The 18,019-nt window shown below is 33.3% G+C and overlaps 1 protein-coding gene across 1 annotated transcript in view; it reads left to right on the top strand.

Moving 5' to 3' along the window:
• LOC145670107 (vascular endothelial growth factor receptor 1-like) overlaps positions 1–18,019 on the top strand; it is a 211,881-nt gene that overhangs the window by 47,073 nt on the left and 146,789 nt on the right. The window contains exons 10-12 of the mRNA XM_081738475.1: positions 4,281–4,431; positions 8,982–9,206; positions 14,339–14,489. Coding sequence (XP_081594601.1) covers positions 4,281–4,431; positions 8,982–9,206; positions 14,339–14,489 — 527 coding nt within the window. The remainder of the gene's footprint in view (positions 1–4,280; positions 4,432–8,981; positions 9,207–14,338; positions 14,490–18,019) is intronic.

The following is an 18,019-nucleotide window of genomic DNA, read 5'->3' on the forward strand; positions in this document are numbered from 1 at the left end:
AAACAAAACCGCGTGCGTAGTTTTTCTCGGGGTTCTCTCGTTTTCTTCTATTTCATTCATTTCTCATCATTACTGTCTTCTTTACCCTAGCCGACATAGCCGTGAGACATACAACTGAAAGACTTAATTTAGGTATAGGGTTCTTAAGAGGTAAATTAGATTCTACAGTTAATTAGATTCTACGTGGCAACAGTTAAATTAGATTCTTAGAAGATAGCTACATCAGGTTGGAACATGCTGTGAATTATATAATATGCAGGCTTCGAAGATAATAAAAAGGAGACAAAAAAAGTGTCTATGAAGTTTTATGTACATGCCAAGGCACTTACATAAACATGACGAAAAGGAACATAGAACATTAGAATGAAAGATTGTGAGACCTATCAAAACATCTGAGAGATACAAAGAATAATATCGATAAAATCGAAATATAGTATCGAAATATATTCATCATTCATTAAAAGACAGGCATTCAAGACATTTTTTCATTCTGCTTTATCGAATGAAGAATCAAAATTAAATTTCGACACGAGGATTTTTAACAGAAGTTGAAAGCTTGACCGTCGTTACCAAAAGACAGAAGAAGACGTCTAAAAGATTTAAGATGCGTACACTGTGTAGCAGCAAGAAGTTTTTGTTTATTATTCTAAATATTTTTTCTTTAAAATCATTTTATATGTATTTAATTTCCATACATACTGGTTTTACTGAAATACTTTCTTATGGTTTCACAATGCAGACACCTACCAAGGAAAATTCTACATTTAATATGTTCGCTTGAACTTAACTACATGCAAAAGAAAAGAGACTGTCTTTGTCTTGAAGCAGCTCACATTAAAATTGAATCAGAGAGTGGAAAACCGAGAACATTCCACAACACTTTACTTTTCGAAAACGAAAAACAAAACTGCTTCCCAGGACTACCATTGGATGGTCAAAAACTATTTGTATGGGAACATTTGTAATGTATGTACGACATTTCATTTCTCAGAATAACACAAACGTAATGAAATTGGATATTAAATTGCTAGCGCAGAAATTTCTCCTATATTTTTGGAATATTATACTTTTCCCTCTCATCAATTCAATTAAAATGAAATATATTTTTTTTACAATTTTTTCCTGTATTTTCCAAAAAAGTTTTTCCTATATTTTTGGGAATATTATACTTTTAGCACTCATCAAGTCAATTAAAATGAAATATTTTTTAAATAATTTTTTCCTGTATTGTCAAATCAATTTGGTGCAAAACAGATTGGTCTTTACCTAAAAATATAGGAAAATATCATCTGAAAAAAATTACTTTATTCTGTGCATTTTATACGTCAATAGATATGGGCCATTCCATATGAAATCAATAAATCAAGGTGGTTCATGTGTTTTAGATTTTCTTCAAATTTTGTACAAATGTTGTGGTATCCAAATATAGCACACCTGTCAAATTTTACAACTCTACCTCAAAGAGGACTGCTTTAGAAGTCATTCGAAATTTGGGGGTTTTGTGCAAAAAGTGCCTAAATCCGCCCTCAACTTACATTGTCATAATTTGTTTTTCTCGAACATAATATAAAACACCCTCCTAATTTTTTTATATGTTAAAGAGGAACACCAGAGCTACTTATTTTGAAAATTTGATTTTGATATTAGGTGGGCCTTTTTCGGAAATAATTGCAAAATTTTGATATTATTTTTTCTTCTTTTTTTCTTTTTGATGGTGAAATTCATATGATTAACCCCACTTTGGAAGTTCGTTACTACAATGCGTTCAATTCTACAAATTCTAAGATTGTTTTAGTGAAAACCATTTTCAAATAGCTTCAACATCTCCAGAGATCTAGTGGTTTTACTACTTTAAGTCGAAGGCGTACTAAGGTGCTTTTTGCACAAAACTCCCAAATTTCGAATGACTCTTACAGCAATCCCCTTTGAGGTAGAGTTGTAACATTTTACAGGTGTGTTATATTTGAGTATCACAACACATATACAAAATTTGAAGAAATTTAAAACATATGAGCCACATTTTAGTTTCAAATTTGGTGATTTCATATGGAATGACCCATATGTAATACGTTCTTTAAATGTAACAAGAACTATATTGACATGAAACATGTATATACTAAAATAACAATTCATGTACAGAACGCCAAAGTTGCTGTGGCTGTCTCTCCAAGCATTTTAAAAGTACAGACCTCGTCATTCACTAAAAAGAAAACAATAAACTGATCGAAATACCTCATAAATGGGACAGTATTTAAATTCTTAAATATAACATAGAAACAATTTTAGGTAATAATATAGTCACCCCACGGTCCACAGTTGTAGTAGATAAGGTCTTGCAATGGTCATCTTGTTCAGATGGTCTCAAAGGTTAACAGTTGTGGATTAGGTCTTCAGGTTTCTGAAAAAAAAAAGAAAAAAAGAAGAAGAATCAGTTATCCGACTCCAAGGACATGATGGCAGATTAGTAGTTAAAGTTTCATTATAATTATTATTATTATTTTGTTTTTGTTTTTGTGAGTCTTTATCGAAACTTTTAATAAGTTTTCGTGTTTGTTGCTTTATTTAACCCTTTAACTTTTATTGAGATGTGAGTACAGATTACAATTGAGGCCTGAAGTGCATGCTTTATGATTGGAAAGAAGCAGAGGTAAGAGCAATCTTATTTCCATTTTGTCAAGAGAAGTCATTGTTTATTCTTACTATTATTACTATTTATTACTAATAGTAACAGTAATAGTATTAACTATAGTTAATAATTACATAGTTCCTAATAAAATAATTTAGCCATATATAAATATTTCGTTGACTCTCAATAAACAGGGGGCCGCGGTGGCTCAGTGGTAAATGGTTCACCTCTAGTGCATGGAGTCCCAGCTCGCGCCAAGTGAGCTTTGTGGTGGACAAACACCATTGCGTGGGTTTTCTCGAGGTTCTTCCGTTTCCTCCCACTTTCTTCATTCCACTATTCCATTCATTTCTCACCATCCCGTCCCGTTAACTGGCATAAACGTGGGAGATAAAACTTAAAGATTTCATTTCATTTCAGTTTTTGAAGTAGGCATTTCGTATTTTTACAAATTGATACCATGCATTAGAGTTACCTAATGTTTTTATACGTATATTCTACAAAGAAGTAATTTTTGTATATACTGGTTAAATGCATTAAATAGTTTTTTTTTTTTTTTTTTTTTTTTGCTTACTACCCAGTAAACGACATTAATTTTAATTATTTACTGCATGCAAAGAACACGTTAAGAATTGTATGATAATAGGTTACGTTACTTTCTCTTTTCAATTTAAGTAGCTGTTTATTTCGGCTAATTTTTCACTTTATCAAGGCTAGAAACTTTGAGCTATTACAGAAGGTATAAATAAATGAATGGTTATATGCAGGAGTAGATCTTATGTATAGAAGACAAAAATTTGCAAGCCATATTTGTGCAATCATCTTCTGTAATTTCTTGAATTTTTTTAATTCACCTTTTATGCACAGTAAAATATGACTGGAATTATCAGTTACAGAAATTGAAAATATAACTTAGCAAAGTTCATTCATTCATTTTAATTTATTAAGATGTTTTCTTTCCTCACTTTCGTAACAGCTTTATAACCTCTTGTAATCCAGGTGTCATTTTCCTATATGCGTGCTGTAATACCGGTTTCATTTACTGTCAAAAGACTGTCTAGAGCGTTATATAGGGCATAGTTATTATGCACTCATGAGGAGAGCATTCACAAATAATAATGATAAAAGCAATTATTCGCATTGTGGAACATTTGGACTGAAAAAGGGAAATTCTGATGATCTGAAGTGATTTATTCTGCTTAAGGTTGGTAACACTGACCGGAGATCAAAGACAAAGGGTATTCGTTTTTCCGATCTTGAAGTTGCTAATTGTTTCTTGTCAAAACATAATTGGATGCTCTTTTAGACCTGCCATGTACTGAGATAACACTTTTTCTCTATTTTCTGTCAGTAAGGTGCTGTCACCTAACGAGAAATAGTAGAACTAAGTCTTGCCTTGCATCCACTAACAAATTTCGGCATCTCCAGGATTAATACAGCCCTTAGTAAGGGATACATTTTCATGACATCAGCATGGATGTCACTGGTAGGCAAGGGGAACAAATTTCAGCATCTCCAGGATTAATACAGCCCTTAGTAAGGGATACATTTTCATGACATCAGCATGGGTGTCACTGGTAGGCAAGGGGTTAATATAAAAATTAATCAAGTAAGAATTTTTTAAAAAGTTTAATTTTCTTCCTAATTAATATAGAGAAAAGTACGTTCACTGACGGAAAATGATGTGAGAGCATTTATAGAAGGAGCAACCTCTACCATTAGCCCAGATCTTCCATTGGACGAACAAGCAGATCTTTTGCCCTACAACATAAAATATGAATTCCCCAGGGAAAGGCTCAAACTTGGTAAGTTCAATCTAACGACTTTTACTGTATAGTCAAAGAAATCTAGAACATTGATGGTCTCAGAAATAAAAGTTCTCTGTTCGATTCTATTATGGGAGAAGTGAATTTATTTCAGAGAATCTATCTGCTACGTCTGCGCTGAAAAGAAAAACGATTATTTTCGGTGAGCTTTTTCACCTTCTTCGAACAGTAGCTTTAAAGATGAGATTATTATTATTATTATTATTATTATTATTATTATTATTATTATTATTATTACTATTATTATTATTATTATTATTATTATTATTATTATTATTATTATTAGTGAGGTGCCCTTACCTATATCACTGTATTGCGAGCGGTGATAATATTTTAAAAAAAAAATATAAGCAAAAGGCTAGTACTCACCGCAAAAAAATCGAAGTATTCTTCTAAGTAGCACTTTCGGAAAACCCTATTTCCATCTTCAACCTAGAAACAATTTGAAGAGAATTTTAAACGTGGAGAGAAATGTGGATAGGTAAAAAATGGTTAAATATGTGAAGCAGAAGTCTTCCTGTCAGAAAGGAACCCATATTGATGGCCATTCACTTATCACTATTCACTGTTGTTCACTGTTTTTTTTTTCCCTTTACCTTCCAGACGGTATAAATAAGTAGTAAAAAGACTGTTCCAAATCACATTTATGTCTCCTTTATCTAAATTGATTGTAGGTTTCTCTTTATGAATGTAATAGACTTCTTTAATTTTTCACTCAGTTATTGTTTTTTGTTTTTTTCTTTCTCTATCGAACATGAATTTGCAATGTTACAGTTATTGTCTTTAAGATACGATGTCAATCCAGATAACTGTTGTAAGGTACAAGATTTCGAAGTGCGAATGTGCTCAGCTATTCTGGTACCAATATTCCTTTTTGTTTGACTTATATATATTTTGTCATATTGACATTTAAGACGATAAATGCCTCTACTTTGCTGAGGATCAGTAAAAAAGAAAAAAAAGAAAAAAAAAAAAGAAAAATCTTAAAATTTGTTACGTATTTTTGTATTGATTTAGGAGGAACTTCTAAAACCTTGATGTTATGTTTTTGCAGTATCTTCTCAATTTTTGCCGAAATACGCGGGACCAGAGGGACACCAAGCCCTTATCTATATTCAAGAGAGTTTTTTTTTTTCGTGCGGGAAAGAATAATAAAAAACATAGAAAAGATTACTTAGCGCGAAAACAGCAAAAACGTATGTTTCTAAAAAAGCGATGATGGCACTCGACTAAAAAAGTTTACCAGTCTCGATTTTCAAATTACCGACCGAGGAAGGTAAAAGAGAGCTCACCGAAAGTAATCGGAATTTGTTTCTTTCTGTGGCAGAGAGGTGACTGGTAAATTTTGTTTATTCTAATGTTGTTTTCTCTGCGAAGGACCATCAATTGATAGGTTCTCTGAATTCACATAATGTGCTTTGGGCGCCATATATAGAAGTACAGTGGAGTACCGCTAATCTGAACTAATTGGGACCGAACCCTGTTCGGATTAGTGATTGTTCGAATTAGCTGTAATAACAGTAAAATCGCGATTTGAAGTGGATGAATGGGTCTATTGTGTTGTAATACATAACGTATAGTATTCCAAGACACTTTTTTTGACTATAGTATACGTAATGTACTGGAAAAATGTTACAAATATTGGAAAACTTGATGCCTTTATTTTTCTATGCACAGTACAGTAGTTACAGATCTTTCCGTTAGGGGTATTATTACCTTTAGATAGTTCACTCTGCAACGGCCGGTAGTTTGTCAGCTGTTGTCTCAGTACAGTACTATGGTACTATGATAGATACTAGTACAATACTAGTACACTATCAGTATTGTACGTTCAGTTTTATGTTACAGTACAGTATTTATTCTACTGTATTTCAATCATACTAAACCTATAGACATAAGTTTCAATATTGTACAGTACGTACTGTATTCTATTTCAAACTTTGTGGTGGCTTCGGACCTAAATACAGGTATTAAAGAAAAAAAACATGTATTTAACGAAAGTTTACTGTTTTCTACGAAAACATGCATCTATTTTCATTCTTTTTAGTTATTAATTTCCTAAAACAACATATTTTCCCAATAATAATAACAATAATAATAATACAGTGAAACCTCCCTTAACGGACACCTCTCAATAACGGACACCTCTATAATACGGACAGATTATTTTGTCCCGGCAAAAATATATGTTCTCTTATGGAACAAAACCCTCCCTTTTACGGACACACTCAGATACAGACGCGGACAGTCCTTTTTTCCCCCCAAACGTTTCAATAACCTCTTCATAACGGACAGGAATTTTTCTCGATTCTGCGATATATTACAGGAGACAAAAGTATTTTCCCCACAAGTGTATCTATCATGAGCCTAGACCGGTGAACCATCAAACAGAACACCTTCAAGCTGAACTTCAAATTCTTTTATTCTGCCCTCAATAAATTGCTTTCTGGGGGAAATTCTAGAAAACCTTCAATAAGCTATAACACTCATGCAGGGTCAGTCGTATGGCCAAGAATTCTATACGAAAGATCTCTTCCCTAACAAATTTAGTCCTTTTTCCTCTGGGCCTTGCATCTTTCCGACAATTTCATAGATAACAAAACAAACGTTGTTTGTTTTACAATAACATTTTCAACGAACAATGTTTCCTCTCTTACATTCTTAGTAAAGCAACTTTCTCTAAGATGATATTCTTTGCGATTGGGGCTGAGTCAACAAACATATGCACTCCCAATAACTTGCCTTTTCATCCATTCCGCCAGTACACAAACAAACACACACTCACACACAGATATTTTTTCCGCAACCGTACTGAGGAATCTCAGAGGACACTAGCTAATGAGTTTAGCCGGTTAGTTGGTTCCTAACGCATCTTTTGAGAAGGTCCTGAAAATTTGAAATAAATGAAAAACTCTTTCCCTCCCGCTTTCCCCTCCCATGTAGGAAGAAAATGATCATACATGCATTATCTTTTGCAATATACGAATATATTAACACATCCCCCAGCAATAATACTATTTAACATAAATTAATTTCTCCTTCATCCCTTCCAGTAATTCAAATACGTACTAAATAGAGTATTCTCATATTGAATTTTACGTATTTACGCTCATACATAATATATCTACTGTATATTACTCCATACAATTACCGTTGCGAGAAATTAAATTACTGTAACCTCTCTGTAACGGACACCTCTCAGTAACGGACAAAAATGCATGTCCCATTGGTGTCCGTTATTGAGAGGTTTCACTGTAATAATAATAATAATAATAATAATAATAATAATAATAATAATAATAATAATAATAATAATAATAATAATAATAATAATAATAATAATAATAATAATAAATTCTTCCGTGATCTGTTTGGATTAAACGTGTTCGGATTACCGGGACTCCACTGTAATTGGTACAACCATAGAGTTGCATTGTTTGATGATGTTTATTAATATGTACTGTGACTTATTCAGAAAAATTTCAAAATTTCATATGGCTTCACTTGCGTGTCTTGTATCCAGCATTTGTTCTGCTTAACGTGGATGTGTGTGCTAATTGGTGGTTTTGTGCCATAGTACGTTAGTTCAACTTCAGTATTTCATCTTCAAACTTTTATTTTATGGAGCAATATTCGCAGTCTTGCAATCAAAGGGACAAAACTGCATCTTTAGTGAGGAAATTTGAAAAGAGTTCAAATATATGAAACTGCATAAATTGTGTAGTAACTGAACAAAATTATTTTCTCAAGTTTGTGTAACGTTCAGTTTTTTCATTGTATGTGAAGATACTCAGCATTAGCCAACACAAGAAAGTTGAAAATGACTGGCTTTAGTTAAAAGTCGTAATTCATTTATGATAAAAAGTAATTGTGAAACCGAAAAAAAAGAAAGAAAATGGCAGCAAGTGAGGAAATGGAGTATTAATTTTACATAATACCCATTCATTTTTGCCATTTCAATGTCACGTTTCTATTTCAAAGAAACATGAGCATCCTAGCAGTGCTCTTTCTCAAATCTCTAAGATCTTGCTTTATGTTATTTTCCCATCTGTTCTTGAGCTACTCAAAGATACTTTTCCTATTCACTTCCTAACCAAAATTCTACACATTCAGCACACATTTACTGTGGGAATAACATATGCTTTGTTTTCTGTACGTAAGAAATTATGATGTGAAAAGTATCTACAATGTGCTAATGTCAAAAATAGAAGGTTAATAGTGCCATAAATCATTTTCCAGCTTAATAGCGTATGTTAAAGTTGTCAATTAGTTATCGGAATGAATTTAACATTGTGGGTATGTTAAAGATGGTGTGTAAGGGTTAAAAATGAAGTTTTAATAAAGCAATTAGTTATTAAGTGATGCATCTTGTACCAATTAAAAGAAACGTTTTATACACCAAATGAGTTTTGAACAATATCTGTTGATTTCTAATACCATAAAAGTTGATACGATCGGTCTATTTTTGGACTTCGACTCTTTATATAGCTTGACTAGATTAAACTCACGCTAATTTCCTGTTATTGTAGGTAGACAACTTGGCAGTGGTGCATTTGGTCGAGTAGTGAAAGCAGAAGCACAAGGAATTGTAGACGGGGAACTATTTACGACGGTTGCTGTGAAGATGATCAGACCACATGCTGAAATATCTCACTTGAAGGCATTGATGACCGAGCTTAAGATACTTATTCATCTGGGAAAACATTTAAATGTTGTGAATCTTTTAGGAGCTTGTACGACTAATATCCGACAACGTAAGTATGGACATGAATTCAATGTTGATTGTAGATTCATTTTCATCTATTACAATTTTTAAATTTTGATTTTGGATTCATTTTCATCTATTACAATCTTTAAATTTTGAATATGGATTTATTTTCATCTATTACAATCTTTAAATTTTGATTATGGATTCATTTTCATCTATTACAATCTTTAAATTTTAATTAAGGATTCATTTTCATCTATTACAATCTTTCGATTTTGATTAAGGATTCATTTTCATCTATTACAATCTTTAAATTTTGAATATGGATTTATTTTCATCTATTACAATCTTTAAATTTTGATTATGGATTCATTTTCATCTATTACAATCTTTAAATTTTAATTAAGGATTTATTTTCATCTATTACAATCTTTAAATTTGATTAAGGATTAATTTTCATCTATTACAATCTTTAAATTTTGACTATCGATTCATTTTCATCTATTACAATCTTGACGGAGCTTTGACTAAATGCAGATTCTAACTCTTGCTTACCTTGATAGCTAGTGATGTCAATAAGTTAATAGATCCCGGAATTAGGTGGGCCAATTCCTTTCACTGTATCAATGAACTCAAGAGGTGCTTACTTTGCTCTTTCAAATTATTATACACTAGCAGAAATTTCCGTTTTTTACAGAAAAAATTACGTGTAAGAGAAATATTTGATAAGTACATTTAATCTCCTTTTCCTATTCCCTTAGGATGAGTATGTAAATGGAAATTAAATGATAAAGACCCAGCTCGAACCAAGTGATAAGTACTATATATTATTATTAAGTATTCCTCTTTTCGGCAGGTCCTAGGACTATTGAGAGACATTTTTCTTTTCTTCTTAATTTTCAGTTTGAGCCTGGAAATGTTTCTTCCATGTTTCTCGATTTTCAGCTTCCTCTTTTAACTTCCAATATTCCATTTTTCAAATCATCTATCACTTGTGTTCTTCTTCCTATTCCTCGCTTTCCTTCTATCTTTCCTTCTATGATGGTATGAAGAAGACAATTTCTTCACAGTATATCCAATCCAATTGACGTTTCTACGAAGGATGGTGGCTAGAAGTGACCTCTTCTCTCCTACCCGTTTTAGAGCATCTTCGTTTATTACTGTTTCTGTCCATATTATCTTCTCCATTTTCCTCCAAGACCACATTTCGAAGTTCTCTAAATATTTCTTCTCTAATTTTCATAATGTTCAAGTCTCTAAACCACAAAATCCAATACTCCATATATAGCACTTCACCAATCTCTTCGTTAGTCAAATATTGAGCCTGCTAGTTAAGAGTGATCTTTTCTTGTTGAATTCTTCTTTGGCTATGGCATTTCTTGACCTGATTTCTTTGGTGCAATACACATCTTTCGTCAAAATACTTCCCAGATACTTGAAATTATTGACCTCTTCAAGTTCTTTTTGTTTTACTCTCACCTTTAAGGGGTATTTCAACGGGATGGTCTCATGATTTTCAATTTTTCGATATTGATTTTCATTCCATAAAGTTTCCCAGTGTCAATCATCTCCTGAAGTCCTTCTTCGGTTCTAGCTATAATAACCGTATCATCTGCATATCTGATCTTGTTAATGATCTGCCCTACAATCTTGAAATCTCCAATTCCCATTAATGCTTCCTTCATTAAACACTCACTGTAAATGTTGAATAATCAAAAATTAATCTCAAGTGGTGTAACCGTTATTCTTGGGAACGGTGCAGTACGGAGAGTATGTACTGAGTTTCATCTCTTGATTTGAGTGACTCGTGAGATATTTTTGGCATAAATTTTGAGTCTTCTTCACATTAAGATACACATTTTATTGAAAAATAACATATTGCTTCTGTAAGAAATTAATTCGAACCAAGTAGTATGTTCAAAAATTAATTCCAAACACTTTACCTATTTTCCCATGAAAATTTAGGAGACAACGTCTATTATTATAAAGGGTGATTAAAAAATGGGAAATTTGAAAATTAAATTTTTTAATGAAATTTTAAAAAAAATATTTATCTCGTTTCATAGTAAAAATAATGCCATTTTAGAACACATACTGTTCAACTTATTTTTTAAAGATCACATCTTGCAGTTGAGCTCCTCTGCGCAAACATTCCTGCAGCCTCTTTGTTAGATTGTTCATGGCTTGACGCAACATCTTAACTGGTATTTCGGCAATTCCTTCTCAGAATTTGGCTTTCAGTTCCTACAATGTAGCAGGTCGACTAAGGAACACTTTTAAGATGACCCCACAAAGAGAAGGGGCCGCAGTGGCTCAGTGGTAGAGCGTTCACCTCTGGTGTTTGGGATCCTGGGTTCGATCCCAGCCCCCGCCAAGTAAACTTTGTGGTGGACAAACACCGTGTGCGTGGGTTTCCTCGGGGTTCTTCCGTTTCCTCCCACTTTCTTCATTCCACCATTACATTTATTACTCATTACCACCGTCTCCTTTAGCCTAACCGGCATAACCGTGGGACGTAAAACTCAAAGATTTCATTTCCCACAAAGAGAAATCTCGAACAACTTGGATATCGTCTGCTGTACGAACGGTCTGCACGCGGCCTGCAGGGTTCTTTTTCATTGCTGAACCAATTTGTTCGAAATTACATATTCATGTTTTAATTGCACGTGCTGATGGAAGACGATCGTGGCGTTCTAAATTAACATGACGGCGGAATTTCTTTACGTGCCTCCTCCACATTATCATTGTTTTTGTAAAACGCTTTGATCACGAAAGCACGTTGAGCATCACTCCAAGAATTCTTGATAATTAAATGGCAGGGTATCGTCGACAGGCTGGCGTACGTTATTCAGTGTTACCAAACGCCCACTGTTGCCAATACAAGTTTAAAAATTTCCCGTTTCTTTGAATCAGCCTGTATTTATATATGATTTTTTGAACAACTAATAATAATTTGAAGAAGTAAAGTGAGTACCTTTTGAAAGTAGCATAAATTTGAAATTAGAATCAAGGATACCAAGTTCATAAAGAACTAAACAATTATTGCTGTATTACATAGACATTTACTTATATTTGTCAATATTCTGTAATATTAAACACTGACTTTTTATCGTATCAAGAAACCAGATTCTTGGCAAAGATTTTAATGATAAATGAAACTATTAAAACAATTCTAATTATAAAGTTAAATAGTGTAGAAAGTATTTGAAAACAAGATCCTGAGACGAATATTCGAACTCAAGAAGAAGGGAATGGGGAATGGCAAAAACTTCATAACGAGGAACTACATAATTTGTGTCATTTATCAAAGATAAATTTTAAGAGGTTCAAGTGGGCAGGTCATGTAACCAAATTGGAAGAAAGTAGGAACGCTTTCAAAGTTTTAACTGGAAGTCCAATCGGAAAACGACCATTGGGGAGACCTAACCTCAGATGGGAGGACAATATTAAGATTGATCTCTCAGAAATAGGAATACAAAGTAGAAACTGGATCCAGTTGGCTAAGGATAGATGGAGAGCTTTCGTTAATGCGGCATTGAACCTCCGGGTTCCATAGGTCATAGAGTTAGTTAGTTTAAAAATTTTCCTGTTTGATGAAAGGAGAAAAGTAAATATTCTGAAGAAGATAACACACAAAGGGAGTAAAATGTTTAAATCTTTGAAAGGAATTAATTCTGATGTAAATCTTGAAATCATAAACGTTCCGTTAAGTTTTCTTTTATTCTTTTCTAACACCAACATTTAAATTAACATAAATAATAAAACTTATACATAATTCGATCGTAGCAAGTATGTATTGAAAAGTATTGCAAAAATGTTAACCTGAAACTGATCAAGAAACAATATCTATAAAACGTTTTCAAGAAAATCTTAACCAACTTCACACATGTAACTAATTTGTATAAAGTGTTACAAACCACAGAGAGAATATATTTCATTTCATTTATTTGCCTGTTTCATTAGTTTACAAAACACGGGTAATTCTCATGTAAGCATTACAGTTGTCAAAATTAAATAATAATAATAATAATAATAATAATAATAATAATAATAATAATAATAATAATAATAATAATAATAATAATAATAATAATATAGTGTCAAGTAGCAGACATATACATGATATTGTACCTGTGCATTTTTCTAAAGTACAAAACCATGAAATAGGATATATCAAGTATATAAACGTGAACATTAACATTATAATTAGGTAACCGTTTGTACCATACCTGGCATGTACTCACGAGTAAGTATTGTTATCAACTCTTCATTTAATGAATCATTTAGATATTCCTTAATAGCATAATAGCACTTTACCGCAAGTAAGTTAAATAACGTCTTACGAAAAACGGAAACATTAGTCATATTCTTCAATTACATGGGAAGTTCATTATACAACCTAACACAATTCATACACACGGTTTTAGCAATATTAACATATTTTTGATGCATCACAAATATGTCACTATCTTGTTTGTATTATTGCTATGAACATTGTTGTTAAAAATAATAATAAGATGTGTGTATTTTACATGAAAAGAATATATTTATAAAATGCATAAGCTGGGAAGTGTTAAAATTTTTGCTTCTTTGAAAACTATTTTACATGTCGATTTTGTGGGTAATCCAAACATTATTCTAATCCCTTACTTTTTCAATCGGAAAGTGCTTAAACTATTTTCAGCAGCTCCCTAGTGTATTATGCCGAAGTTAATTAATGAATTAAACTTGGTGTAGTAAAAGCTAAGAAGTGTCATTCTAGTACCTTAGAATGTACTATAAAAGTGTTCCAGAACTTTGTAGTACAAATCCTATGCTGCTATGTAACTAGCTAACTAGCAACTAGCTATAATCACATTAAAGAATGTTTATTTGCCTATGAGTATGTTATTTTGCGGTAGTTAACCCAGCATCCCTTGAGATGTCTCATAGTCTAGCTGCAAAGATTGCCATCAGATCCTTTAAAAAAATTATGCGGGACTATCGGGAAGATATACTCTTTCAAACAAAAAAAAGAAACATCAAAATAGCAGTCACCTATATCGAAGTAATACGTTAATATACCCAGGACGCACACACATATATAAACAGGTTGAATTGAGAAACTCCTTTTTTCTAAATAGGGGTTAAAAAATAAATAAGTAAAAGCGATAGTATCTTTTATATTTATATTTGCAGGTGAACTACTAGTGATCGTCGAATATTGTCGCTTTGGAAATCTTCAAAGTTATCTACTCCGTCATCGTGAAAACTTCATCGATCAAAGGAATCCTATCACTGGTAGCTTAGATTTCAGCATTGGATTTGATAATTCAGAGTATGTGGAAGGGTAAGTAAAATAAATATGTTTCCAATACAATGGCCCAATTTTGTTGTAGGTAAGGGCCTATCCAGTTGCAATAATCTGAACAGACTTTGAGGGAGATGACTGAAATTCAGCTCTAACGTAAAAGAGACTATATAGATTATATATTACAAAAGCAAATTGTACTAAAATGGTGGAACATAGTCAAAAAAGTACGAAACATTAATATTAATGTAAATGGAAAATCAATGAAAAACAAAAATTCGTCCACTTATCTCAAAAACCAAAAGAGGGAGATGGCTGCAATTCAGCTTAAATATACAAGAGATCATGTAGATTCTGTATTCCAAACACAAGTTGTCCGAAAGTGGATGGAACATAATCGAAAAAAAATGCACGAAACATTAACATTAAAGTCAATGGAAAATCAATGAAAAACAAATAATTCCTCTACTTATTTCAAAGACCAAAAGAGAAGATGGCTGAAATTCAGCTAAAATATAGAAGAGGCTATGTAGATTCTATATTCGAGAAGCAAATCATCCTAAAATGGACGGAACATAATCAAAAAACATGAAACATTAATATTAATGTCAATGGAAGATCAATGAAAAACAAGTAATCCTTCTACTTGTCTCAAAAACCAAAAGAGAGACATGCCCGAAATTCAGCTCGAATGTAGAAGAGACTATGTAGAGTCTATATTCCAAAAGCAAATTGTTCTAAAATGTATGAAACATAGTAACATTCACCAAACTTAAACATTAACGTTAATGGAAAATCAGCAAAAGCAGTTAAGTCATCCACATATCTCAAAAACTATAATAAGGAGATGTCTAATTGAAAGCTTATTGTAAAGACATAATGAAGAACTTAAAAAGCACGTAGGGTAAATATGCATAGAACATTATCAAAAGTCAAGTTGTTTGAGTAAAATCAATAATAATGATATAATTATATGCATCTTCTGCGAATTACCCAGGGTGCTTGAAATATCTCACATCTGGATTTGGAATCTCTAGATTAAGTTTAGCACGTAACGTGACTTTTGATCTGATCACGTGACACAGTCTGGTTCTTATGACAAACTGGATAGGTCATTATAATCATTAGGCGCTTTAGAATTTTGCAATTACGACAAACTACTGCAACTCCTGTATAAAATTTTGTACATAAGTTTCTAAACAATATAGTTATTCCATTCTTTATATTTAAACTATATATAATGAACTTATTACCTTTCAGTTAGTTAGCTTGTTGGCAACGTACAATATTACCTCCGAATTAGAGGATAACATTTACGTATGAATCTATAAGTATTAGTGAATATTTATAGTTTACGTGGTTTACACATAGAGAAATAAATGACAGAGCATATATCTATATATATAACTATATGTATATCTAACTATCTTTCTATCTTTTTATCTATCTATCTATCTATATGGGAGCGGATCCAAGGGAGGGGCTATAGCCCCCGCTTGACGCCCATGTATACACTGGATAAAATGGGCTTCAATCTTGCTTTACACTGGATAAAGCTGCAAACTATGGTTTAACCCCTCCCTTGATCATATCCTGGATCCGCCAATATATATATATATATATATATTGTTTGTATTAGAGTTAGTGTACAGTTCTCGTTTATGCCTTCTCTCTCTTTTATTAAATGTTTTTTATTTACAAAATTATTTGTGCTTATTATCATACGATTGTGCCTATCACTCTATAACTGTACTCTGTTTCTAATACGGGGGGCGGTGGCTTAGTCCCTGGTTCGATCCCAGCTCGCGCCGTGTGGACTTTGTGGTGGACAAACACCGTGTTCGTGGGTTTTCTCGGGGTTCTTCATTCCACTTCCCACTTTCTTCACTCCACCATTTCATTCATTTCTCATTATCACCGTCTCCTTTGGCCTAACCGGCGTAACCTTGGGACGTAAAACTTAAAAGATTTCATTTCATTTCATTTTTTCTGTTTCTAATACAGTAGAGTTACGAAAACTCGGCCTAATGTGAACCGAAGGATGAGCGAGTTTGTAAAAATGCTGGGTTATCGGGAATGGGGTTAAAAAAGAATAAGTACGAGTGTTTCCTCAGAAAATACAGTACTGTACTTCTATATATTGGTTGTTTGAGAATACAACAGAGAATAAACTGCCCAAATACCGTTAAACGAAGAAAAGTATGTATTTTATGAAGACATAGAGGCTTCATTATACATAAAAATAAAAATTAATGAATGCACACTGTGTAGTAATTTACCTGATAAGACAGACCTCAGAAAACAAATATTTATGAAGGCATAAAGTTGTCTATAATGAAAATTAACTAACGCGCAGGATCTTTTCGCCCTTCCAGGGTGTGGTCCAGTTATCCGGCTACCAGGCTATCGAGTGTCGAGTTTTAAGGACTCTATTGTACGTTTTGTGTTAACATAAGTGCTTTTGCGTATTTCTCGATGTCTTAAACTGTCACAACTGGTTAAACATATTGGGGCTTATGCAGAGTCGTTTTGGAGCGCGACTAGTGCCATACTAAAGAGTTCGACTAACATAAGTCTCCTGCAGTAGTCTGTAGTTTAGTATGACGCTAATCGTACGTCGAAACGACTCTGCATAAGGCGGATTGTGTCTCCCTTAGCCTAATGAGCATAATGATGAGATGTTAAACTGAAAGATGTTTTTTAAAAATACTGTAATTAGTGTCTCGTATACATAAAGTGACAATTGGGAGTATTTTTAGCTATCGATTTCATGGGAATAAATATATCTAATTCGTACTAATGATATCGATAGTTACTATACAAGGGATAGACAAAAAATCTAAAAACACTTCATATAGGACATGTAAGTTTGGCCCTCCAATGTACAACACGTGTTACGGTTGCCGATCGTTTTTTTTTCAATGTGTCATGTGGACCTTCCTCTTCTTCTGCAGTGACCAGTTCACCTGTGAGTGTCATGGTGTGAAAGTGGTGCGATAAAATGGGTGACCTGATAGACTTCCAAAGAGGCATGATAGTTGGTGCCCGTCTGGTTGGAGCTTCAGTGGCAACAGTGGCGAACATTGTGGAAGTATGGAAAAGCACTGTGTCCAATGTCAGGAGGGCATACACAATTCATCGGCAAATGACCTCTGGAAAGCACAACAGTGGTCGAAAACAATCTTGTCAGATAGGGACCGCAGAGCATTAAAACTATTGTAGCAACTAAAAAGAAGTCCACTGCAATGAAAATTACGTCTGAACTCAATTCCGGTCTACAGAACCCGGTTTCATCGAAAACAGTGCGACGGGAACTTCATAAAATGAAAATTCATGGCAGGGCCGCTATCGCCAAATCCCTGGTCACAGCAGTAAATGCGAAGAAGAGGCGTATCCAGTGGTGCAAGGACCACAAGGCGTGGCCTCATGAGCAATGGAAACACGTAATGTGGTCCGAGAATCGACCTTCACCTTGTTTCCATCAACTGGTCGTGTTTACGTATGGAGAACACAGTCGCAGGCCTATGATACAGATGTCTGCACCCAACTGTAAAGCATGGGGTGGTTCT

Source organism: Thermobia domestica, chromosome 14 (assembly GCF_964235325.1).
Source record: "Thermobia domestica chromosome 14, izTheDome1.hap1.1, whole genome shotgun sequence".
In the NCBI taxonomy this organism is placed as follows: Eukaryota; Metazoa; Arthropoda; class Insecta; order Zygentoma; family Lepismatidae; genus Thermobia; species Thermobia domestica.